Source organism: Tursiops truncatus, chromosome 6 (genome assembly GCF_011762595.2).
Source record: "Tursiops truncatus isolate mTurTru1 chromosome 6, mTurTru1.mat.Y, whole genome shotgun sequence".
NCBI lineage: Eukaryota > Metazoa > Chordata > Mammalia > Artiodactyla > Delphinidae > Tursiops > Tursiops truncatus.
The window spans coordinates 110,358,930-110,385,001 of NC_047039.1; the positions used below are offsets into that span (position 1 = coordinate 110,358,930).

Below are 26,072 nucleotides of genomic sequence, written 5' to 3' on the forward strand. Positions count from 1 at the left end.
GGTGCTAAAATAAGTCTCAATACTGGTTTTTTTCCTAAATCCTAAAGCTATGCTGTTCAATATGGTAGCCTATTCAAATTTAAATTAATAAAAATTAAATAAAGTAAAAAATTCAGTTAATCCCAGCAGCCACATTTCAAGTGCTCACTAGGTACACGTGACTAGTGGCTACTGTAATGGGAAACGCAGACAGAACATTTCATCATCACAGAAGTTTCTACAGTCTCGAGTATGGGTTGGCAAACTGTTTCTTAAAGAGCTGGATAGTAAATATGTAGTAAATATGTAGTCTCTATGGTACCTAGTGAACTCTGCCCTTGTAATAGGAAAGCAGCCACAGACTGTATGTAAACAGATGGGCATGCCTATGCTTCAGTAAAACTTTATTTATAAAAGCACGCAGCTAGCTCATGGTTGTAGTTTGCTGACCCATGATCTAGAATGTTCTGGGTCTTCTTGGTGCTTTCCGTTTCCATATTAATATTATAATTGCCTTGTTAAGTTCTACCACCCTCAGCCCTCAAAGAGTTGAGATTTTGATGGGGATTGTGTTGAATCTCTAAATTGACTTAGAAGAATTGACATTTGTACAGTGTTGATCTTTCATTTCCTAGACATGGCGTATGTTTATTTGGGTCTTTAATTTTTCTAAATGTTTTCTGCATGGAGGACGTGCACATCTTTTGTTAGATTTATTCCTAAGTTTGATATTTTTGATGCTTTTATAATGATGGGGGCTTTTTCCTTAAATTTCACTTTATTTTATGTTAGATATAGTATATAGAAATGTACTAGATTTTTTGGTATGTTGACTGAATCTAGTATCTTGGCTGACTCATTTCAAATAATATGTCTGTAGCTATTTCTTGGACTTTCTGTGGAAACAATTATACCTTCCATGGATATGAACACTTTTGTTTCTGCTTTTTATTTAATTTTCTTACCTTATTTCACTGGCTAGGACCTCCAATGCAAAGTCCAATAAAAGGGGTGAGTGGGCATCCTTGCCTTTATCTCAAAGGGAACACTTTCTGTAGTTCCTCGTAAGATAATGAGGTTTGCTGCGTCTACTGACATGATCATGAGTTCTACCCCTTCTTCTTCCTGTTAATGTGGCTTTCTGCCTGTCCTGATCTGAGGTAGCATTTAAGCAGAGTAAGATTCTTTAGGTTTCGGTGGGGCCCCCTTTCTAGTGCCAGGAAGGTAGCTGCAGCCTTGATCACAGCAGGAAGCAGCATGTGTCAGCTGCGGAGGCAGCATCATTGGGACAGTTGAGCAGACCAGGCTCCTGGCCTCTGCAAGTGAGCATGGCCATTGCATTTTTCAGTTGATGGGTGTCCCTCCACCCAAATCCAATGAATGGCATCAGAAAGATGAAGGAAGGAAACTGAGAGCACCCCCAGGTGGTATCAGACCTTGGGAGTGAAAGTTATTTCCGTTTTCTATCCAGTTCCTGAAGGTGATGAGTCTGAGTCATCTCTTGTTGCTATTAACTCTCAGGAAGTGGGATTTTAGAGAAATCAGTGAGAGCAGTGTGGCCCTAAGAGAGTGTGGGGTTTATATTAGTTTTCTGTGGATGCCGTGTAACAAATTATCACAAATGTAGTGGCCTATAACACCACCTGTTTATAATCTCACAGTTGTGTGTGTCAGAAGTCCAGGCGCAGCATGGCCCTGCTGGGTCCTCTGCTCGGGGCTCACAGGCTGAAATCAGTGTTGGCTGGTCTGAGCTCTCATCTAAAGGCTCTGGGGAAGATCCTGCTTCTGAGTTGTTGGCAGAATTCGGTTCCTTGCAGCTATAAGACTGAGGTCCTCATTTGCTTTGCATGTGCCCCCGGCCCCCTTCCTCTGCAGTCCAGCAACAGCGCATTGAATGCTTCTGTGCCCCCACTTCTGCCACCTCTCTCTGCTTCCTCTTGTGCTTCTTTTCTCTACCTTTAAGGGCTCTTGAGATTCTACACTGGGCCCACCTGGAAAATCCAGGCTAACCTCTCTGTTCTAAGGTCAACTGGTTAGTAACCTTAATCGTGTCTGCAAAATCCCTTTGGCCGTGTAATGTAACCATCTAACAGAACATAACCAGGGGTGTGGCACTGGGGGCAAGGGTCATGGGGTCAAAATTCTACCTAGCACAGGGTATTTTATGTATAACAGAGTATTGTTAAGAACATGGTCTTTCGAGTCGGATACACGCCAAGTTTGAATTCCGGCTCTACCACCTACCAACTTCGTGACCTTGGGCAAATTACTCAGCCTTTCTATAACCATAAAGTCAGATAACAGGAATTTCTAATTTAGATGCTTTGAGCAGTACCTGGTACCAGGTGAGTTCTCAATAAATGTTAACTGCAGTTTTACTGGTGGTGCTGGTGGTTATGGAGGGACTTGCTAAGTGACCCTGCTGCACACTGACCTGCATCAGAACACTTTGGTACAGTGCTGTCCCGTAGGACTTCCTGCAGTGGTGACGATGTTCTGGGTCTGTGCTCTCCAGTATAGCAGTTAAGCTGTGGCTCTTGAGCACTTCAGAGGGGGCTGGTGCAACTTAGGATTCCAAGTTTTCATTGATTTACTTTACGTTACTTTTAATGTAAATAGCCACGCATGGCTGGTGCAGCAGCAGCGGCGCCAGCACACAGCGTTGGTTTTCACTTGCATTTATTTATGTTCCGGTTCCATTATGACAAATAAAATCTTGCAGAGTGATGTGCCTATAGGGCAAAAAAGTCAGTAAATATTAGCAATACTTTAACATAACTTGAGGAGGAGAGAGGGCTGTTTTTTGTTTGATTTTGGGTTTTTTCCAATATACAGACAGTAACATGACTTCTGAAATTGACGGTAGAAAGTAACATGGCATATTACCCCATAGTTTATGGAAGGAAAAAAACAGGGAAGGTGAAGATCAATCTTCGATTTCAGTGATTTTTTTGTTTTAACCTAATTGATTCAGAAGAATGATTAGATTTATGTGGCAGTGTTTGAGACCCTCAGCACTGAGGACATGATGTCTTTTCCAGTTTGTGTTAGGCCTGTTCTCAGAAGTTTATTGTTGGAAGGCAGTGGCAGCACTGCGACTGTTTACTCTGCTCTGGAAGCTTGTCTGTTGCTTTTCTGAGACCGTGTTATTGCCTGTGAACTTCCTGCTTTTACACCAGCATGCATCCCCTCTCTCACCTCACATCATTTTTTTTTGTTTAACAGTCAAAATGTTCTTGTCTTACACAGCTCGGTTTTGTAAAGCCCATCTGAGCAAAAAGTATCTTTGTTCGCATTCAGCAGCAGCTGCTTCCACATAAAATAAGTAATAATTAAGTCAATTTATAAATTGGATATTTCTCTAGCGGCAGTGAAAATTACATAGCCTTTGGACTTGAATTGTCTTTTGGACTTGAATTGTCTAAGTTGTGTTTTGTTTTGGGCTTTGTAGCCAGCCTGTCTCGGTCAGCTTTCCTGTCTCAGAGGTATTATGAAGACTTGGATGAAGTCAGCTCAACGTCATCCATTTCCCAGTCTCTGGAAGGTGAAGACACACGGGCATCCTGTAAGGATGACGAAGCAGTGGTCCAGGTTCCCCGGCATGCTCCTGTGGTTCGGACGCCTTCCATCCAGCCCAGTCTTTTGCCCCAGGCGACTCCTTTTGCTAAATCTCACCTGATTCATGGTTCACCAGGTGTGATGGGGACTTCAGGTAAGTAAACAGTGAGACCGGAAATGATCTTTTTTTCCCTAAGAGATCTCTAACTCCTGTAACTGGGTTTTATATTATCGCACCCATAAGTCATGGGTTCCAGCCCATTTCTGTTAATATTCTAGAAATTACAGGACAGATTCAAGAGGTGTGTTCCCCTTGAAAGTGGTTGGTAGGACCTGAGGAAGAGGATACCCTGCAAGGTTCACAGTTACTGCTTTACTGTGGAGCACAACTTGTGCCTTTCACGTCCCACCTCCTTTCAGCTCCTCCATTGTAGCCATGGTGTGCCTCAGAGTTCACCAGCCAGAATGCTCATTGTCTGTGTTGGCTCGCGGATGTGACCTGTGTTGTGCTGTCACACCTTATTTCAGAGCATCAGGACTTTGTATTGCAGTGACTTCTAAGAGGACAAAGCCGGGCATGAGGTACCAGAATGGAGAGATTTTATGAGAGGAGAGCAGGACATTGCTCTGTTTTGGCACAAAAGTTATATCTTGCTCAGTGTCAGAGGAAATGATCATGTGAAGTATTTTCACTAATAGAAGTAGGCAGGCAAATTGCCTGCAGCATCTTTGAAAGGTAAAAGTGCCAGCCTGTCAGGTTGCCAGTACTTTCCTGTGTTAATGCTTAAGGATTTTTAATCTTAACGTTTTCCGTGCAACCACACATGGAGAATTTACCATTTTAATTTTTGTATTTTCTTCTTCTCTGACCCACTCTCTCACTTAATTTATCTTTTTTCCTCAGTGTCTGCACCTGCTAGCAAAATTATTCCCCAAGGGGCTGATAGCACAATGCTTGCAACAAAAACCGTGAAGCATGGCGCCCCTGGCCCTTCCCACCCCATCTCTGCTCCCCAGGCGGCCGCTGCAGCAGCCCTGAGACGGCAGATGGCCAGTCAGTCTCCAGGTAAAAACATCTATGCAGGGGCTGATGGTGAGCTGTCTGAGCCCCAGGCCAGGACACAGGTGCCAAGAAATGGCGGGCTCTCTTTGCTGCCCTTCAGAAGAGAAGGCTGATGTGACAGGTCTCTCACCTTTTGGGGGAGAGAGCTCTGCGAAGGCAGAGACTTAGTCGGGAACTTTCCTTTGAAGGGGCAGTATTATCTGCCACATTCAGTTAAGTGGGAGATCAGTGGGGTTTTTTGATGGCGTTGTTAATCCCTACTTTGGAATAATGTCTGCTTTAAGCCCAAAATTAATCTTCGCAGTTAGATCACCTAATAACATTAGAGTTGTCTGATGGTATCTGAAGGATCCCAGCCACCCTCTGAGGTGGGTATAAGTATGCCCATTTTGCTTTTGAGTAATGTAAGGTTTGGAGAGGTGAAGGGCAGCTGACCAATACGTAACAAAACTCAGACTCCAACCCTGTGTTCTTCGTATTGTAGTACAGCTTTTTCTTAAGACTGCAAATTTAAGATGGAAACTTGACAGATGAAAACTCTAAGAAGCTAATCAGCTTTTGCATTTTGTCAGTGGTTTGTGGCTATCCGTAATTTTCTGCATTAAGATTTACAGGTAGTTCGCCTCGGGACCTCAGTTATCACTAGCTATCAGTCTTTACAAGCCAGTGGTTCTCAGCCAGAGGCTATTTGCCCCACCCGTCTCCCCTCCAACAGTTGGCAGTGTTGCTGCCATTTAGTGGGTAGAGGCCAGGAATGCTGCAAAAAAAATCCTAAATGCACAAGACAACCCCACAACAAAGGATTATCCAGCCCCAAAATGTCAATAGTGCCAAGGTTGAGAAACTCGGCTATAAATCAAATATTTTTGTTTTAGCTGAATAAAATTATTTTTTAGTTCTGTAACTGCTTAGAACACATACCAATTTAGACTAAAATTTTAAAAGACTAAAAAAACATGATGGTTTTATTTAGACAGAAAAGAATTACCATTATATAATAAAGATTTCTAAGAAAAGTTCAAATATTAAAACACTTATTAAGCCATCTAAAATAGAAATGAAAGAGCAAAAACCGGAGAACTTTTTAAGGCACTTTTGAGCGGTCTGAAAAAATAAGAAACCTTTGATGTTTTAAATATTTGTTGGACCAAGCAGAATCTTAGCATTGTGCTGAACAGGCCCCAAATAAAGCTGATTGAGTTGGTTATTTATAAACTTAAATCTGTCAGGATTTAGGATTATTCCACTCTCAGCAGGAGGTGGTGTGATGTCTATTATCATTTTGGAAGCAAATATGTCTAAGGTGTAGGCACCTCTGAATGTGAAGGATGAAATACATGCGGTCATGGGCAAGATGTCCCCTGGTTACCTCTCTGAACAAGGGAGTGAAGTGAGCTGCCATGGACCCACCGTCCTACCTGGGCTACAGCTTTCAACTTTGCCCAAAGTATAGTTGGAAGAGATCTAAGAGCTTTGCTTAGGCCTTCTTAATAGTTAATTATGAAATATCATTGTCTTGGGCCACAGCTTTAAATTATAAGACACAAAAAAGGAGATATGAAAGCTGACAAGCCTAAGATAGATAAGTAGGTGTCAAGTCAATCCCTGTTACCATTCCTTAATTCAGGCCTCTTGGCCTCATTTTTCACATTTTATTCATCGTGTCTGTCTCACTAAGGCATGAGCTTCTTTAGACAAGGAACTATGTTTTAGACCTTTTTTTGTATTCCCAGCACCTGAGTCCGACAATAATAAGCTCATGCGAAAGAGTGGTTGAATGAATGAATGCATGATGGATGGCAGAAGCCCTTAGTCCTAGCACTACTAATCCTCTAGCTCCTTCTGCCCTTTTCCAGGGCGAGCCAACAATATGGCGGGTATCTCAGCTCTACTGTATAAAAGCTGGCTAGGGAATTCCTTGTTTCTAAACTAGTACATTTGCTTAAATTGCATGAAGCTTCACCAAGTAACTTTTCTGAGTGGAGTAGGCCAGATGCTCCGCTGAGCACAGTGCTGCAGGACGACCTAGATTTCCTTTATATAGTAAGTGCATTCTGCTTGAGTTTGTGTCCTAGTGATTCATTATACCTGGCTAGAATTTTTGATCCTTTACTGCAATTAATGTGCCTTTCTCTTCTCTATTTAAATAGCTGTCAGTACTTTGACCGAATCAACTTTGAAGAATGTCCCTCAAGTGGTAAATGTGCAGGAATTGAAGAATAATCCTACAGCCCCCTCTGCAGCGATGGGGTATGTTACTACTTTTCAGTGTGTTTAAGCCCGTGAATTATTCTGTAATAGTGGTGAACTGCCTGCAGGGGGCAGCATTGCCATTGTCAGAGTGTGCCTATTTTTCCTGCAGAAATTTAGGTTATAAGAGGGGTGGAGTGGACAGCTAATCTTGGGTACACAGTTGGGTTTTCAGGAGATTGTCCTCTTCAACTGGCAGTAGCAGTTGCCTCATAAACCTTCAAAGTCTTGGTGATATATACTCAGTATGCTGTTTGTCGTGTAAGTCTACATATGATACACATTACAGTTACTAAGTCAGGTAAGGTATAGGGTTTGATTTTTGATTTTTTTTGTTTTTTAATACTCTTGGGGCTCCTGAGTTGGCAGTTCGACTCTAATGCAGACTGTTGATTCTGAAAACCCAGTGATGATCTTGAAATTGACCGTCTCTCCTCCCTTCCTTCCTGTCTCCAGGCATTCCTGTTCTTTCAGGTTTCTCATACCTTTTGTATGAAAAAACAATCTTTTAAAAGGCACCAGCTCTGTTTGGAGACTTCTAGCTTGACTTCCTGCCATATCTGAGGGCCAGATCATTGCTGCCAGAGCTGACTTTTCTTAAGTCTGAATCTGTGTTTAGAATTCAAGGTATTGACTCCGTGTCACTGTTCTGGGCAGCACGGTTCATAGAATATGCTTGTGCCCTGTTGCTCTGTGTATTTGTAGCCAGGAGCTCTTCAGCGTGGCTGAAGAAGGAAGAGTTGAGGGCCGTTTCCTCAGTCTGAATGTAGGGATCGTGAGAACCAGTGTCATTCAGGCATTTAGAGTCTGGTGCCCATTACTAGTCCAGTGGTGAGATGAACAGCCACAGACCCTGTGTTTTTTCCAGTTTACATTAGCTCTCTCCTACTCCCCTGCCCCCAGGTCTGCTCACTGTTCTGTTTTGGCTTTATCAAGTGGCCCTGCTGCACTAGGCCACTGGCCTCTTTTTTCCACATTGGTCCATTTATCAACACTGCCAGGAATTTCTTAGTTATCTCAGGGCCATACTAACAGCCAAAAACAAGCCTACTCGCTTTCCTATCTTGTAGTGACCTTGAAGCTTTGGTATGCTGTTTCGACCAAGATGGCATTTGTGGTCGTTGTCAACTTCTCAAGGGAAAGAACTATGCATTAGAGTTTGGGAATTATAGCCAGATTCCTAGTGTAGGGTAGGCAAAGAAAAGCCACTGCAAGGCAGAATATTACATAAGACAGGAAAATCCAGCTTAATGGTGAAAGAAATATGGTCTGGTATTTCTGAGATATTTTAGCTGTTAACCATGTGTGAGAAGCACCTATTGGTGATTTCCTTTATCTTATCTCAGGCTTTGTTTCCCTCCAGGGTTCATCTGAGCTAATCATTGATAAGGGCTTTGTTAAAGGAGCAGTGCTGAGTTTGCCCTTTTTTCTGACTTAAGAAAAATAGACACAAAACTTAAAAAGGAATCAAAGAAAATCTCTTCCTTTCCCCACAGAATGTGGACTGTGGTGCAGTTATTTAACTCGTAAGCCCAGAGTGGTGCCTGGAATGCAGTTCCTTTTTAATAACCACTTGTTGAATAATAGGTGAATCTAAGCATAATTGACAAGTGGAAATTGGTATTTACCACCTCCCCCAATAAGAAAGCTTGAGAGGGAATTACATTCATTATAAAATTACTTTCAGATTCTCTTAAGCAGTAGTTTGGTAAGTGTATTTTAAATATTTAATTTTGCATTTAACTTTTTCTGAGTAATATCTTAAAGAGATTTATTATAAGATGAGCTTACACATTTCTTGCAAATCAAAACTACAGTGAGGTATCACCCCACACGGTCAGAAGGGCCATCATCAAAAAATCTACAGGGCAGGGCTTCCCTGGTGGCACAGTGGTTGGGAGTCTGCCTGCCGATGCAGGGGACACGGGTTCGTGCCCCGGTCCGGGAGGATCCCACATGCCGCGGAGCGGCTGGGCCCGTGAGCCATGGCCGATGAGCCTGCCATCCGGAGCCTGTGCTCCGCAACGGGAGAGGCCACAACAGTGAGAGGCCCACATACCGCAAAAAAAAAAAAAAAAAAAAAAAAAATCTACAAACAATAAATGCTGGAGAGGGTGTGCAGAAAAGGAAACTGTCCTACACTGTGGGTGGGAATGTAAATTGGTTACAGTCACTATGGAGAACAGTATGGAGGCTCCTTAAAAAACTAAAAACAGAACTACCATGTGACCCAGCAATCCCACTGCTGGGCATATACCCGGAGAAAACCATAATTCAAAAAGATACATGCATCCCAGTGTTCATTGAAGCACTGTTTACAATAGCCAGGACACGGAAGCAACCTAAATGTCCGTCGACAGAGGAATGGATAAAGCAGATGGGGTACATATATACAATGGGATATTACTGAGCCATAAAAAAGAACAAAATAATGCCATTTGCAGCAACGTGGGTGGACCTAGAGATTGTCATACTGAGTGAAGTAAGTCAGACACAGAAAGGCAAATATCATATGATATCACTTATATGTGGACTTCTTAAAAAAAGCGTACAAATGAACTTAAGACAGAAGTAGAGTCATGGAAGTAGAAAACAAACTTATGGTTACGAGGGGATAAGGGGGGGAGTGATAAATTGGGAGACTAGGACTAAGATATACACACTACTATATATAAAATAGATAATTAAATAAGAACCTGCTGTATAGCACAGGGAACTCTACTCAATACTCTGTAATGACCTATATGGGAAAAGAATCTAATAAAAAAAGAGGAGTGGATATATGGGTATGTATAACCGATTCACTTTGCTCTACACCTGAAACTAACACAACATTGTAAATCAACCGTACTCCAATAAAAATTTTAAAACAAAAGCAAACAAACAAAAAAGATGAGTTTACACATTTCTGCCGTTGGTATGTCTTATGTTCATTGGCCTCATCCCTTATATTCACCTCCTGTTTTCAGGAAGAGGGTTTATCTGGAGCAAACCCATGGCTATCTAGACTCCTCTCCAGTGCTCAGTCACTTGATTCAGCAGGTTCCTAAGGGGTGTCTGCCATGAGCATGATAACACCCTGGGTATTTGGGATCCAGTCGTGAGTAAGACATACCAGATCCCCGCTTTCCCAGCACTTAGATCTTAGCAAGAAGACAGCCACTAAACGACCCATTACATCGACAGTTCTCTAACTGCAGTGTAATGAGTTGGATGAAGGAGATGTACAAGGTGCTAAGAAGGCACACAGTGAGGCCATCTGGTTGAATCTGGGGCTGATGAGGAGGTTGGGAAGGAAAAGGTGTTTTAGCTGAAAGTTGAGCAGTGACCAGAAGCTGCCAGGCAGAGTAGAGAGAAGATTGTTATAAACAGAGGGTGCAGGATGTGTAAAAGCCCAGACCTGGGAAAGGACAGAGCATGTTTGAGGTGAAGGTAAAAGAAGGCCAGTATGTCTAGAGACCTGGCAGGAAATGGAGGATGAAGAAAGCAGGGCTGAATGAGGTTAGAAATACGGTGGGATTTTTGGTTGGTTGGGTTTTTTTCCAAAGCACACCGGATAGATCATTACTTTCAGGAATTTTGGCATTCGTTTATTCATTCTTTCTACAAATACTTTATGAGCATTTCCTGTATGCCACACACTGTTCTAGGTGCCAGGGATAAAGCAGTTAACAAAACATATTCCCAAAAACCCCCAAACCCTGCCCTTGTCACAGAGAGACAAATGGTACGTAAAATATATAGTATTTTAGGTGGTGATAGGTATGATGGAGAAAATTAAAGCAGAGAAGGGGTTTAGGGACTGTTGTCTGGACATGGGTTGCAATTTTAAATAGGAACAAGGAAGGTGCTATTCATACATGGCTAATGACTAAAATATCTCAGAAATATCAGACCGTATTTCTTTCACCATTAAGCTGGATTCTCCCGTCTTATGTAATATTTTGCCTTGCAGTGTCTTTTGACACTTAACATTTGAATAAAGACCAAAGACCAGAGAGCAGGTCGCATGAATATCCTAAGGAAGAAAGCCCCAAGCACCAGGCCTGTAGTGAGAGCATGTCTGGCAGGTTCAGGAAGGAGCCAGACAGCCACTGGTGGCTGGAGGGAGAGGGATAGCAGGGCCGGGGCCCAGGATACAGGTCTTGTAACATCTAGTAAGCCTCGGTCAGGACCTGGCTGACCAATGGATGTTGAGCAAACTGATCGGATTTATGTTTCCTTTATTAAAAGCATTTAGCAGTTTTTTAAAATATTAGGGTGTGGGTTTCCCTGGTGGCGCAGTGGTTGAGAGTCCGCCTGCCGATGCAGGGGACATGGGTTCGTGCCCTGGTCCAGGAAGATCCCACGTGCCGCAGAGCGGCTGGGCCCTTGAGCCATGGCCGCTGAGCCTGTGTGTCTGGAGCCTGTGCTCTGCAACAGGAGAGGCCACAACAGTGAGAGGCCCGCGTACCGCAAAAAAAAATAAAATAAAATATTGGGGCGTAATTAACACACAGTAAAATTCACCTTTTTTTTAGTGTAAAACTCTATGAGCTTTGATAAATGCAGATAGTTCTCTTGACCTATGGTTTTAGCAGGAAGCTTCTGGTTCTTATATTGAGAATAGATGAAAAGGACTGGAGTGAGGAATGGTAGAAACAGGGAGAACAGTTAGGAAGCTTTTTTTTTTAATTGTAAAATATATGTATAACAAAATTTATTAATTTAACCATTTTTAAGTGTACAGTGACATTAAGTACATTTACAGTGTTGTGTAACCTTCACCACTATCTGTTTCCAGAACTTTTTCATTATCTCACACAGAAACTGTAGCCATTAAATAGTAACTCTTTACTCCCCCTTCCCTCTAGTGTCTGGTAGCCTTTATTCTACTTTCTGTCTCTAAGAGTTTGTCTGTTCTAGGTACATCATATAAGTAGAAGCATACAGTATTTGTCCTTTTGTGTCTGGCTTATTTCGCTCAAATTTTCGAGATTTATGTATGTTGTAGCGTATGTCAGAATTTCATTCCTTCTATGGCTGAATAATATTCCATTGTATGCATATGCCCTATTTTACTTATCCGTTCATCTGTAAGTTGACACTTGGGTGTTTCGCCTCTTCTTGTACAAGTATCTGTTGGAGTCCTTGCTTTCAGGGGGTAATGTTTTAGGAGTGGAATTGCTAGATCATATGGTAATTCTGCATTTAGCTTTTTGAGCTAAACGTAGTTCAAACTGTTTTCCAAAGCAGCTGCACCATTTTACATTCCCATTAGCAATGTATGAGGTTCCAATTTCTCCACATCCTCACTAATATTTGTTATTGTCCATCTTTTTGATTATAGCTATCCTAATGGGTGTTACATGGTATCTCCTTGTGGTTTTGATATGCATTTCCCTTATGACTAATGAATGATAATTGGGAGTCTATTCATGTGCTTATTGGCCATTTGTATCTTCTTTAGAGACATGTCTATTAGATCCTTTGCCTGTTTTTTAATTGCGTTATTTATCTTAATTGTTGAGGTGTCATATTCTTTATGTAATCTAGATTCAAGTCCCTTATCAGATACATGATTTGTGAATATGTTTTCCGATTCTTTGCATAGTTTTCACTTCCTTGATAGTGTCCTTTGGAACAACAAAATTTTTAATTTTGATGAAATTCAGTTTATTTATTTCTTTTGTTGCTTGTGCTGTAGGTGTCTTACATATAGGTATGTGTTTAAGAAACCATTGCTTAATCCAAGATCATAAAGATTTACTCCTGTGTTTTCTTCTAAGTTTTATTGTTTGAGCTCTCACATTTAGGTCCTTGATCTGTTTTGAGTTAATTTTTGTAAATAGTGTGACTTTGTGGTCCAACATCTTTCTTTTGCATGTGGGTATTCAGTTGTCCCAGCACCATTTGCGGAAAAGACTCTTTTCTTTTCCCCCTTTGAATTGTCTTGGTGCCCTTGTCAGATTGATCAGTTTTCTTTTTTTTTTTTTTGCGGTATGCTGGCCTCTCACTGCTGTGGCCTCTCCCACCACGGAGCACAGGCTCCAGATGCACAGGCCCAGCCGCTCTGCGGCATGTGGGATCCTCCCGGACTGGGGCACGAACCTGTGTCCCCTGCATCGGCAGGCAGACTCTCAACACTGCGCCACCAGGGAAGCCTGATTGATCGGTTTTCTAATGTTAAACCAATTGTTGGTAATGATGTATTGTCCTTTTTTTTAATATATGGTTGGATTCAATTTGCTAAAATTTTGTTAAGAATTTTTTCATGTCTTAATGAGCGATATTGGTCTGTAGATTTTGTTTTTTTGTAATATCTTTGTTTCATTCTGTTATCAGAGTAATGCTGGCCTTACAGAATGAGTTGGGGAGTGTTCCTTTTCAGTTTCGTGGAAGAGTTTATATAGATTTGTTATTATTTCATCCTTAAGTGTTTGGTAGAATTCACCACTGAAGTCATTTTGGCTTGGAAATTTCAGTTTCTTTAGTAGATATAGGACTATTCAGCTTATCCACTTCTTGAGTGAACTTTGGTAGTTTGTGTCTTCCAAGAAATTTGTTCATTTCATTTGAGTTGTCAGATTTATTGGCATGACATTTTTTGTAATAGTCACTGATTATCATCCTTCTAATGTGGATAGAATTCATGATTTTAGTTCCCTCTTTCCTGTTAGTGGTAATTTGTGTCTTTTTTTACCTCATCAGTCTAGCTAGAGGTTTATCAATTTTATTGATCTCAAAGAAACCAGCTTTTGGTTTCATTGATTTTTTTTTCCTATTACTTTTTTACTTGGTCTTTATTATTTCATTTTCCTGCTTACTTTGGGTTTTATTTACTCTTTTTTCTAGTTTCTTAAGGTAGAAGCTAATGTCATTGATTTGAGACTGTTCTTTTCTAATACAGGCATTTTAGTGCTGTAAATTTCCCTCTAAGAATTGCTTTGGCTACATCCCACAGATTTTGTATATGTTATTTTTCGTTTTCATTCAGTTCAAAATACTTTTTTTTTATACTTATGGATTATTTTAAAGTGTGTTATGTAGTTTCTAAATAACTGGACATTTTCTAAATATCTTTTTGTTATTGATTTTCAATTTAATTATTGTGGTCAGAGAACATGCTTTGTATGACTTGAATTCTTTAGATTTATTCAGACTTCTTTTATGGCCCGTAACTGGGATCAGCAAGGGTTTTTTTTAAGGGCCATATAGTAAATACTTTAAGTTTGTGGGACATATAGTCTCTGTCTCAACTACTCAACTCTGCCATTGCAGCCTGAACGCAGCTGTAGACAAACTGTAAATGAATGGGCATGGGTTTGTTACAGTAAAACTTTATTTACAAAAACAGGCAGCTGGTCTTTGGTCTGTAGTTTGCCAGTCCCTGACCTAGAATATCAATCATCTTGGTAAATGTTCTGTGTGCTCTTGAAGAGAACATGTATTCTACTCTTGTTGGTTGGAGTGTTCCATAAATGTCAATTAAGTTAAGGTGGTTGATAGTGATAATTTTCTGTCTGCTTGTTCCATCAGTTAATGAGAATGATGTTGGTATTTTCAACTATAGTTGTGGATTTATTTTCCTTACAGTTCTATCAGTTTTTGCTTCATGTTGAAATTCTGTTATTAGTTACATAAATGTTTAGGATTGTTACATACTCTTGATGAAATGACCCAGTTTGTCATTACAAAATAACTCTCTTTCTCCCTTGTAAGATTAATTGCTCTGAAATCTACTTTCTCCTATGTTAATGTAGCCAGTCCAGCTTTCTTTGTTTAGTGCTAGTGTGGTATAGCTTTTTTATCCTTCCTTCTATTTTAGACCTATCTTGTGTCTTTATATTTAAAATGGGTTTCTTGTAGACAGCATGTAGTTGGATCTTTTTTTTTTTATCCAATCTGACAGTCTGTGACTTTTAATTGGAGTACTTAGGTCATTTACATTTAATGTGATTATTAACATGTTTGGGTTTTAATCTGTTATATTGCTATTTGTTTTCTGTCTGTCCCATTTGTTCTGTGTTCCATTTTCCTCTTTTTCTGCCTTTTGGATTTAGTGATATTTTTATGATTCTCTTATCTTTTTCATTGGCTTATTAGCTATACCTCTGTGTGTTATTTAAGTAGTTGCATTAGGGTTTATAGTACACATCTTTAACTTATCACAGTCTATCTTCAAGTGTGATTATACTGTTAAAATATAGTAAAAGAATCTATAACAGTATTCTTCTATTTCTCCCCTCCCCACCTTTGTGCTATTGTTGTATATTTTCCTTCTACCTATGTTATAAATCCCATGATATGTTGTTATAAATAGGTGATTATCTTTTAAACAGAACTAAATTAGAAGAAAAATATCTTTTCTTTTCGCATATAGTTATCATTTCCGGTGTTCTTCATTCCTTTGTTCAGTCCCAGGTTTCCATCTGGTATGATTTTCCTTCTGCTCAGGGACTTCTTTAACATTTCTTCAGGTTTAGATCTGAATTCTTCCATCTTTTGTGTGTATTCCAGAGTCTTTATTTCATCTTTATTTTTGAAAGATATTTTTCCTAAGTAAGGAATTTTAGGTTGACAGTTTTTTTCCTTCACTGACTTAAAGATGTTGCCCCACTTTAAAAATAATAACTATAGTAATTACCATAACCTTAAAAAAAACTTTCATTCTTTTATTTTTCTTACTACAAATGTTCATTGTAGATAGTATGAAAATCTCAGATAGTTAAAAAAGAACAAAATTTAAATTACCTTTATTCCCACTGCAAATGTTTAATCACTGTTTGCATGTGTCTTCATCTTTATTCCATGAAAATTTAGTTTTTTAAAGTAAAATTTGGAGGGAGTTCCCTGGTGCTCTAGTGGCTAGGATTCCTCATTTTGACTGCCGTGGCCCGGTTCAATCCCTGGTCAGGGAACTGAGATACCGCAAGCTGCATGGTGTGGGCAGATAAACTTAATTGTTAACATTTTTCCATGTCATTATAAATTCTTAAGAATCCTGTTTCCATATTTAATATAGGTCTTTTTTAAAGCTGTAATGCAGTTCCAACTTGCATTATTTAAGTTACTTGGCACCTAGACATGCGTGCAAAAACTACAGTTTGATTTAGCAGACTTTTAGATGATATTTTGGAAAGCCTTTGAGTCTTCAGAGACATAAAATTTACCAATAGGGCACAGTAGTTGGTGGTAACAAGACATAGGAAACACCTAAAAGTGAACTGATAGCTTTTTTTCCTCTACTGACTGATAATTCAGGGATGTGCTTCTTATGTTGTTACCAACAATGCTAAAACAATTTGACACTTAGATAATTTTGCATGCTTGCAGCCATATCTGTTGGATAAATTCTCAGTTGTAGGACTGCTGAGGCAAAGGAGATATCCATATATGTGAGTGTATATACATACATATAATTCTTACAATTGTTGTCAACTTTCTCTCAGTAGAGCTTATACCAATTTCTCCTTTCCACAAGCAGTGTGTGACAATCTGGTTCCCCATATCTTTGCCAAGATTATCAGACTTTACGATTACTACAGTCTGATAGGTGAAAAAATGAACTGAGAGGTTTTGTTTTCAGTATCTTCTATTATTTTCTTTTTCTCTCCTGATTTATTTCTTCAGTTGCTCTTGTTAAGTAGTCCTGTCCCCTTACTTGCTTCCCCTTTAAATAATTACAAAAAATTCATAGTTCATTAAATAGTTAACTTTAGCAGCTTTCACAGTTTAGATCCACTGTGTCATATGTGAATTTATAAAAAGATGTACATGATAATGAATCAGACTTACCAAAATAAAACATAACCAGGTCTGTTGTTTTTTAAGCTCTTTAAAATGTTGAAATAGGTAGAAGAATGAGTAGTTGGCCCCTTTCACAACAATAGTATGAATATTTGCCTTGTTAAAGTTCATTAAAGTTTAAGGGACCACTAAGAAAGGGCCTAGGCAACATCTTAATGCTTCACAATCTTAACAACTCAATTTTATCATGGTGTGTAGAGTACACAGCCCTAGAATGTGTGCATTAGCCTGCCTATGTCAGCAGGCAGTGCTGATAGGGTGTGGCAAAAAGACCAAAAAATGGCTTTCCTGTGTTCAAGGCAGTGTTTGAACGAGGTTTGTTGTGACATTTTTTGATGTTTATCATACTTGATATGTTCACCTCCACTTGTGTATTAACTTTTATCAGGATGGTCTGGGTAATGGAAAGTCGGAGAACTTAAGTTCGGTTGCAGTTGTTTTTCTCCAAGAACCTAATTTTACTACTCTTAGTGACCTGTGTAACTCCATTCCTCCTTTCTAAAGCAGTGCCCTAGTGTTGGCAGTAGTATAAATGTCATTTGTAGACTCATGTAGTAAATATATGTGACAGTGCCATTTTCTGCCTGTGGTCCTTTGGCTTCTGCTTTCAGCTGTGGAACAGAACATTTCAAATGGATTTCCAGTGATCTCTTTTCAGGTCCATACTGCTAGAAAGTAGAATACAGTCCTCCAAAATAGGACAATTCCAAGTTTAGCATTTCCATCTTCTCTTGAACATTGCTAGCTGTTGATTTCCATTGTTTTGGTTCACAGTCCCGCACAGGTCTTTGAACACGTTTGTTTGGTAGTACACTGTTCTTTTCTGTTTGTGCTCTTGGATCATCGTGGGTCCGATTAGTCAGTAGGTTTGTTAGCTGATGGCACTGAGCAGCATTTCTCTGCGGGTTGTCATATGGCCCGGTGTGTAAGTACTGTGAATCCTAATTTTGTGTGTTTGGGGATTTAGGACACCCAAGAGATTTATAGCATTATCACAAGTAAATAGAACAATAATTACACTCAGTCTGCTTCATCCATGATTTAATTTACCGTCATGTCATAACTAAGTTTAGGGTGCAAAAAATGTTCTAAAATTGGATGAACTGCTGCTTTTCTTTTTATTTGTAGTTTATTTTTTGCTTATCTTTAAGAAAGCGTGCAAGATTTTCATTGCCCTCGTGACTCGCCTGAGCTGCAGCCATTTTTCCACCTAAGTCTGCTGTGTCCGCCCAGGGATTTCTCAGTCCCGGCATCTCACTCACACATTCCTTTTCTCGTTGGAGAGTCAGCAGATGAGGGAGCAGTGTCCCTGCGCACCTGTTTGGTGGAGCGTCTCAGGGGAACAGGGGTGTGTCTCTTCAGAGAGGCACACACTTACAGCTCCTTCTCTCTTCAGTAGGAAAATAAAGAGGTTCTGTTTCATTGAAAATAACTGCCTTTTTTCTTCTCTCTGAATCTAATAAAGTTTGTTTGGGAAGGTTCCTGTATTATTCCAGGAGAGTATCCTGAGGTGACTGTAAGATTATTAAAATGTTTGATAATTTTTTTCTATGAGGCATGGGCTTATTTTTGTCTTTCCTCTTCCAAGTTAATCTTTCAATGGAAAATTATTAATTCTCCCTAAATGAGAGTTCTGAAAAATAAAACCAGGTCCTATAATTGCTATTCCTATGCATACTGGTCAAAGTAGCTCTGCGCTGAGGACAGATAGATTGATGGAAAGAATTGCTCCCAGGAGCCAAGAATAGAGCTTTGCGTTAAACAGGTGATTTTTTTCCATCACATATTAATACTAAGTAATTATTGAAATAACAGTTCCCTGCTTACTGTGTGCAGGGGTAACAAAAGATGGTGAGAACTCTTTCTACACACACTGGATGCACTTTTCATACCATAGCAGAAGTGCAGGTCGGGAACGGAACCGTGGTATGTTTGACTCTTGTGTGCTGACATCGTGAGCACTGGGCTCCCAGGGCTGGTTGCTGTGAGAAGCTGAGGTCTCTTCTTTGAGCCAGATCATATACATCCCATAGATCCTGTTGAACATTTTCTCAGGCCTGGAAAACAGAATCAGGAAGTCCCCACGTGGTCCGGAATGGCGGTGGGTGTTGGGGAGGAGGTGCAGACGGCTGAGTCTCCAGATAAGAAAAGGATCTACTTCTGAATATTCATAATTTTTTCCTGGGATTACAGGTCGCTGCTTTGACTTTTATGCTAAAGACCCAAATGTCATTTAAAGAATTCAGTCTGCAATCCGAAAAATGTCAAATGACTTTGATTAGGGTCCCAGACATCTATATTCTACCCCCAAATTGATACTGTTTTGGACAGAAGGTTGGCTCGGGGATGAATGTGATTTACACCCAGTCATGCCTTTCTCTTGAGCATATGCTTTGTGTTTTTCAGTTCTTCAGTGCCGTACTCTGCAGCCAAAACACCTCACCCGATGTTGACCCCAGCGTCTGCTCACCAAGCTAAGCAGGTAACGTGCTGCTTTGGGCTTTGCTAACGTGACCTGCAGTGACCGTCTTTGTAACTGAAGACAGTGCTGTACTAGGTCTTCATGTTGTTTAAAGGAACTGTAAGTCTGACAAAGGCCTGTGATCCTTTCCCCACAGTTTATGCCAGTCTTGACCTGGTAGATCAGTTAGGACCTGATACTGTCTTTGTAGGCCATGTGACATCCTGCACCTAGTAATCTTGGGTCATAATTCTGTATTTGTATATGGGGTATCTGTATGGAGTTGAAATTTACTTTCTTTTAACATTGTCTTAGTTAACGCATACAACAACCATATAGACAAGACAGGTGTTCAGCTGTGTTTCACTAATGAAGAAGCCGGGGCTCAAGTGACTAACGCAGGCTTCCACGGTTTTTATTAAATGATGGAACCCAAGTCTTCCAACTTCTTCCTGTCCACTGCTTTGTTCGTTGTACCTTCCCGTGTCAGCATCCAGGGGATAGGTTCTCTTGCTTTCTCTTGCAATCCCTGTTTTTCAGACCTTGCATCTTAAGTGATGTGTGTTATGTCTACTTTCAGGCTGTTGCCTGATAAACACTGTCTCTTACAAAGATAGGTTATATTATAAACAGTTATGCAATCCAGAAGAAAATCATAGGAGATGGTGAAAGGTAGACCAAGCTCTCTCGGAGACTTTCCCTAAGAAACCTGGTTGCTCTGCTACTCATCTCTGTCTCTAGAAATAATGGTAGATTGTGTTTGAGATTGAACATCAGAACTTGCCTATTGTGAGTTCTCAGACGTGACTGTCTACTCCTTAGCTTGCCGTGACTTAACATGACACTTAAGCGGTTAGCATTTGGTCTTTCTTCTGGAGGTTTCCATGTTCACCTTGGAGGACACATGGTAAGGCACAAATCCTCTTGCCTTGCCAAGAGGAAAGGAACATTGACTGGAGGTGGATAAGTTGAACAGTTTTGCTTTCTAACCTTATTATAAGTTTTGTTGAGAGCCAGGACCTATTTCATTCATTAACTTCTTCCTTCATTTGTGTATCAAATATCCCAGTGCCTTTTACGTGCCAAGTCTTGTGTTAGGCACTGAGGAAATAGCCACCAGCTAAACAGGCCTGACTCTGTTTTCTTGGTGCTTGTGGAATATTCCCATCTCTGATACGATCTTACATGTGGTAAGCATTTAAAAATACTGACTTAAATTGAAACAGAAAAAACAAAATTAAACTAAATCAAAGTGTTTGTGCTTGCTTATTTTAAATTATGTTATCATTTTGCATGTTCCTTTATTCCAAAGGCTCGTTTGCGGTTTCACATAAATGTCTTGCTCCTGTTATAGGGATCTCTGATAAATGCCTTAAAGCCGTCTGGGCCCACACCAGCGTCCAGTCAATTGTCATCTGGTGATAAAGCTTCAGGTAAGTTTGCACTTTTGTTTTAGTGAAAATAAAGGTGAAAGATATGCTCCACAGTAGAGTTTATTGTGTGGATCACAAAGGCAGCTTGATGTGAAATCACGTACAGTAAAGACATATTTGAAAGGCCTCAGTTGATGTAGAATATCCAGGAAATTAGTGAGCCCTTCAGCAGCTCTGCAGACTTCTGAAATATGAGAGCAATAGGAGAAAGCCTGCCTTTAAATGTTTTTCCTAAAAAGGAGCACCTGCCTTGCTGGATAATCAGTTTAGAGAGGAGTGGATCAGAGCACTGAACTCTACTTCTTCTACTACAAAGGAAAGAAAAACTCTCTGGGTTTACGAGGACAGTTCAAAAGCTGGTAAAACACAGAAAGTAAAATGGATCTGTTACAATATAAGACCTCAGAGTAGATCAAATTCAGTATTAAAAGACTGTGGCTTCACATGCTTCCAGCAGTCACTCAGGCGTAATTACTCTTAACCAAAATTAGTTTTTACAGTCACCATAAAGTGCTCTGACCAGGCATCCACGCCGCCCTAGCCCACTTGACATAGAAGTGTGCTTACACGTAGTGCCTAGTTTAATGTGGGCTCTTCCTCAGCAGCCCCTTTTGTTGACCCTGTGTTAGAGTCCGCTTCATTTGACATGTGTTACTTTCTGCTACGGCCCAGAAAATGCTAGACTGTGCTGCCCGCAGTCCAGCGTTCTCACCATGGTCTGGACTCTAGCTTTTATTCTGATTCATGCTCTCCAGTGGGTCTTCAAGCTAATAAATTCTGTTCGAGATGCTGAACTTCACACTTTAGCAGCCTGCTTTCCGTAATCTCTACACAATCATACCATCATCCCAACTTCTCTGTAGTCAAATCTTTCTCATTGGATATTGGGTTTATCTTCAGAAGTATTCCTTGCACTCAGAAGAAAACCATTATTGTGTAAGCCCAAGTTGTATTCTAGAATTCGGATTAATGGAGGAGCACAGTTTTTATCATATAAGCCTTCCATGAGAAGGTGTATAGCACTTCTTAACTAGCAGCTAAAACTTTATGTTAGAAGGGAAATTTCAGTGGAATTTGTCGAAGACCTTTGAATCATTTAGGATTCAAATTAAGAAATTTGCTTCCATTTCTAGCTAATATTTGAGAAAAAATTTTTGAAAGATTATGTATCTTAACCCCTTTCAAGGATTTTATTGGAGAGTTTTTTGTCACTCCTGAAGTTAAGAATCAAGGACATCTAAGGGGCTTTGTTTTGTGCATGTCTAGGCAGTTAGCATGACTTGCAAAGAGATTTCTAGGATTCACCATTCAGTGATGATTGTGAAATATTCTCTGTCCTTGCTGTGTGTTTCCTTCTGTCCTCACTTTCTGGAAACAGACTTTTCTTAAGTAGGAAGATTTCCCTGAAAAGTACTATTTAAGAGTTTGCAAAAACTTTCTTTAAAAAAAAAATGCATTTCTGAAACTTCTGTAGAATAATTCCCTTATTACTTAATAATGGAAATACCTTCATTGTTTTACTGATCATAGAACTATTACAAGTCCACAAAAAGTCTATGGTGTAGAGCTATATAATGTAGAAAACGAAAGCTGCCCTATAAGTTCCCTGTTCCAGAGATAACAGCGCTCAGCGATTTGATGTGTATCTCTTGGGGTTTGATGTGTATTGTTCTTTTAAACAAAAATAGTCATATCCTGTATATATTGATATGTAATCTGTTTCCCCGCCCCCCCTAAAGTAAATATCGTGTTCATCTTTCCAGATCTGATACAACTCTACCTCACTCATTTTAATGGTAGCCTAAGACTTCACTGTGTAGTTGTACCCTGTTAAGTTTTAATAGTACTCTGCAGATAGTTTAGATTGTTTTTAACTTTTCAAGATTATAAGTCAGGCTGCCTTGGACAGCCTTGTACACATCACATTGTATTATAGTGGTTTGTTAGATAATTTTACAAATATTTATCCCATACTTACTTAAAGGGAGGTGCATTTTCTTATTGTTTGGTTTGGTTTGATTTGGGCTTTTTTTTATTTTATTTTTTTTGCGGTATGCGGGCCTTTCACTGTTGTGGCCTCTCCCGTTGCGGAGCACAGGCTCCGGACGCGCAGGCTCAGTGGCCATGGCTCACGGGCCCAGCCGCTCCGCGGCATGTGGGATCTTCCCGGACTGGGGCACAAACCCGTGTCCCCTGCATCGGCAGGCGGACTCTCAACCACTGCGCCACCAGGGAATCCCTGATTTGGGCTTTTTAAATGTAATTCCCCCATTCCCGTCCTCCTTTTAAAAGTAGAGCGATAGGGGAAAGATTGTAGGTAATACCCCAGACTATTAATAAGTAGTTACAGTATATTGAATGTGGGAAGGATGATGGATTGCACTTTTAACTCTTTATACTTCTCTATATTACAGCAATCATATGTTACCTCTGTAATTAAAAAAAAAGAACTATTATTTAAATACAAAAAGTCTATGGAAAATACAGAAATGCAGAGAGAAAGCAAATAGCCATGAAGTCACTACTCAGAGATATTAAGTTATCCTGTTTCTCTTTGGAATTTTGTTTTTCCTTTGGTATATATTACTTTTCGGTAATTGTAAAAGCTACTTTTAAAGCCTTAAATTTGAACTGCACTCCAGCTATTTTGACCTCTTTCCTGCAAAGGGGCAAGTGTGGCATGTCCTGGTTTGGAATTGACAGTGACTGAGCCAGAGAGCAAGTTCAGAGACCTTGAGGCAGCATGACTTAGGCAGCGCTGCGGCCACCGACTTGTCATAGAAAGTGCGTGACCTGGGGCTGCGCTCCACACGGCACCACACATTCGCTGCCACAGAGAATTAAACTAAAATGGTGACTCTAACTGGTTTTTTGTAACGTTCTCATTTTTTTCCATAATTTCAGGACCAGTGGCAACCAAGATAGAGACAGCTGTGACGTCTACCCCGTCTGTTGTTGGGCAGTTCAGCAAGTCTTTCTCATTTTCTCCGTCAGGGTCAGTAGTGAACTAAATTTTGTGACATCACCAGCAACCTTACAGATAGCTGCCCCAAATCCTACAATCAGTAGGTATACTTATGTGAAGCCAGAGTTCTTATCACTGCAGTGATGCGTTCGGTAGTAGTGGCCGTAGTTTAGCGTCCTAATGTAACTGTTTCCCCTTTTGATTCCGGTTTAGACGTGTGTCATTACATATTGCCTATTTGTTCTGTTTTCTAGGATAAGCTCCATTTTCTTTGGGTAGTGAGTCTGGTTGATCACGTTTATCACACTGAGGTGTCTTCCTTCTGACACCGTCTGGGGGCTGGGTGAGAAGCTTGGATTGGCTTTGCTGCCTTGAGAGGTCACGTTATATGCAACTTCTGAGAGAGCAAGACAGTAGCCATTTGAAAATTTGGGTTTTATATAGATGTGGGGACATACATTTCTGTTTCATTTTTTAAAAAGTAATGATGGCTATACTTGTCAAGTTGAGTCATCTTTAAAAACAAAAGGGTCTTCTAACCCTCATTCCAAAGGGAGCTTTTATTAACCTTGGAAGGAGAGTGCCTTTTCTCTGTGCTATAAGCACTCATCTTGAAACCTGTGAGGGTCGCCAAAGCGTCCTTCCCCTTCAGGGGTGGAGCTAGGCTCTGTGTGGCTGAGATAAAAACCCATCCAAAGATTGTTTTTACTGTGAAGAGTTGCATGTTCAGTTCCATTAGAAAAGCCTCTTAAGCTCTTTCAGGTCATGCTTTTGTAACTGGAATCATATTGACCACAATCTCTTTTTCCTGACGTGAATTTGTTTCTTGAGCATCCTTCAACCTAACCACTTAAAAGAAAGGAGGTGGTTAGAATAGAATTTGAGGGGAGGAAATTATATATATTTTACTGTCAATCGTTATGTTTTCTACTTCCCAAAGGTAGTTTGGAGCAAATTTTAAAGAGTAGGTCAGTGCCAGGGGTTACTGCATCTTTTTTTTTTCCTTAATAAATTTATTTATTTTATTTATTTAATTTTGGCGTTGGGTCTTCATTGCTACGCGCGGGCTTTCTCTAGTTGCGGCGAGCAGGGGCTAATCTTTGTTGCGGTGTGCGGGCTTCTCACAGCGGTGGCTTCTCTTATTGCGGAGCACGGGCTCTAGGCACGCGGTCTTCAGTAGTTGTGGCTCACGGGCTCAGTAGTAGTGGCTCACGGCTCTAGAGCACAGGCTGCAGGCTCAGTAGTTGTGGCACATGGGCTTAGTTGCTCCACGGCATGTGGGATCTTCCCGGACCAGGGCTCGAACCCAAGTCACCTGAATTGGCAGGCAGATTCTTAACCACTGCACCACCAGGGAAGCCCTGGAGTTACTGCATCTTTTAATCTTTACTTCTGTGAACTGATAGTCTTCTTGCCATTTTTAAAATAACCTGAAAAGGTTTGGGTCATTGGGTCAGTGGCTTACCGTTATTAGATAAAATTTCTTCACCAAGTTTGGGAAGAAGAAAGAGAATTGTTTTCTTTTTTGATGTGATGAAATGTTTAACACATCCTCTTAGGTGGTCTTGGTCCATTTGACGAAGCCAATGATGGGTTAAAAAGAAAACTCTAAGTCCAGACCTTACCATTTCTTACCGTATTTGGTGTGCTTGGCCCCTTACATTTTAAAGCTGTGGAGTTCTAAATTTGCTGTTTGAACTTTTCTCACAGTGAATAGTCTGCTCTGGCTCAGCTCGTGCTGCGTTTTCTTCTTTGGCCATGGTGTCTTCATTCATGGTGTAAAGAAAATGTACAGAAAGAGACGACGTGATGACAAGAGTCAGAAAAGCTTTTGAGGGCCGTTTCCTGGTGGTCTAGTGGTTAGGATTCGGCGCTTTCACTGCCAACGGCCCGGCTTCAGTCCCTGGTTGGGGAACTGAGATCCCGCAAGCCGCGAGGTGTGGCCAAAATTTTAAAAAAAGAAAAGAAAAGCTTTTGAACCAAATTTCCCAGCCCAGAACTAAGCATTCTGTCAGAACGGCAGAGACAGTGGCTCCTGTTCTGTGCTGTCCGTCACCTCCCTGTGGCGTGCACTGTCCTGACGCGCTCTTTGGTCTCGGTCCGGGTCATAGAGGTCCTCCAGCCTGTCTCGTCTTCCTCACTAGGTGGGCCATCTGCTCTGGCCACTCTCCCCACAGAAACATTCCCAGTGCATTTCTCCTACTCCTTTGCTTTCCTTGGAATAGGTCCCCACCCCAGCCTCCCCCGTGGAAAGCCCAGCTGTTCCTCCAAGGTCTTCTCACCTGCTTCTCCCTTCTTACCTCACCCACAAATTGTCTCTCCCCGCTTAGAGAGCTTGCGATGGCTCTGCTGCTTCAGAGATAATGTGCTTTCACTTTGTTGACGTTTATCTTCTAGATTGTAAGTCCCTCGAGAACAGTTTGTGTGAATGAATTATAAAATGTACTTTAAAAGGGCAATGTTGTGCCTTGGGCGTGTTCATTTTTAGCTTCTTTTCTTCCCCTCCCTAGGACTGGCTTTAATTTTGGGATAGTCACACCAACACCGTCTTCTAATTTCACGGCCACACAAGGT

General features: G+C 40.6%; 1 protein-coding gene across 19 annotated transcripts in view; it reads left to right on the forward strand.

Moving 5' to 3' along the window:
• NUP214 (nucleoporin 214) overlaps positions 1-26,072 on the forward strand; it is a 137,251-nt gene that overhangs the window by 42,944 nt on the left and 68,235 nt on the right. For all 19 annotated transcript variants that reach the window (XR_012332238.1, XR_012332239.1, XR_012332240.1 and 16 more), the window contains 7 exons: positions 3,431-3,691; positions 4,442-4,603; positions 6,751-6,850; positions 19,046-19,121; positions 20,455-20,533; positions 23,438-23,528; positions 26,009-26,070. Coding sequence is in view for 15 of the 19 variants with exons in the window: in XM_033858887.2 (XP_033714778.1) it covers positions 3,431-3,691; positions 4,442-4,603; positions 6,751-6,850; positions 19,046-19,121; positions 20,455-20,533; positions 23,438-23,528; positions 26,009-26,070 (831 nt within the window). In the remaining 4 variants the exon portion in view is untranslated. The remainder of the gene's footprint in view (positions 1-3,430; positions 3,692-4,441; positions 4,604-6,750; positions 6,851-19,045; positions 19,122-20,454; positions 20,534-23,437; positions 23,529-26,008; positions 26,071-26,072) is intronic.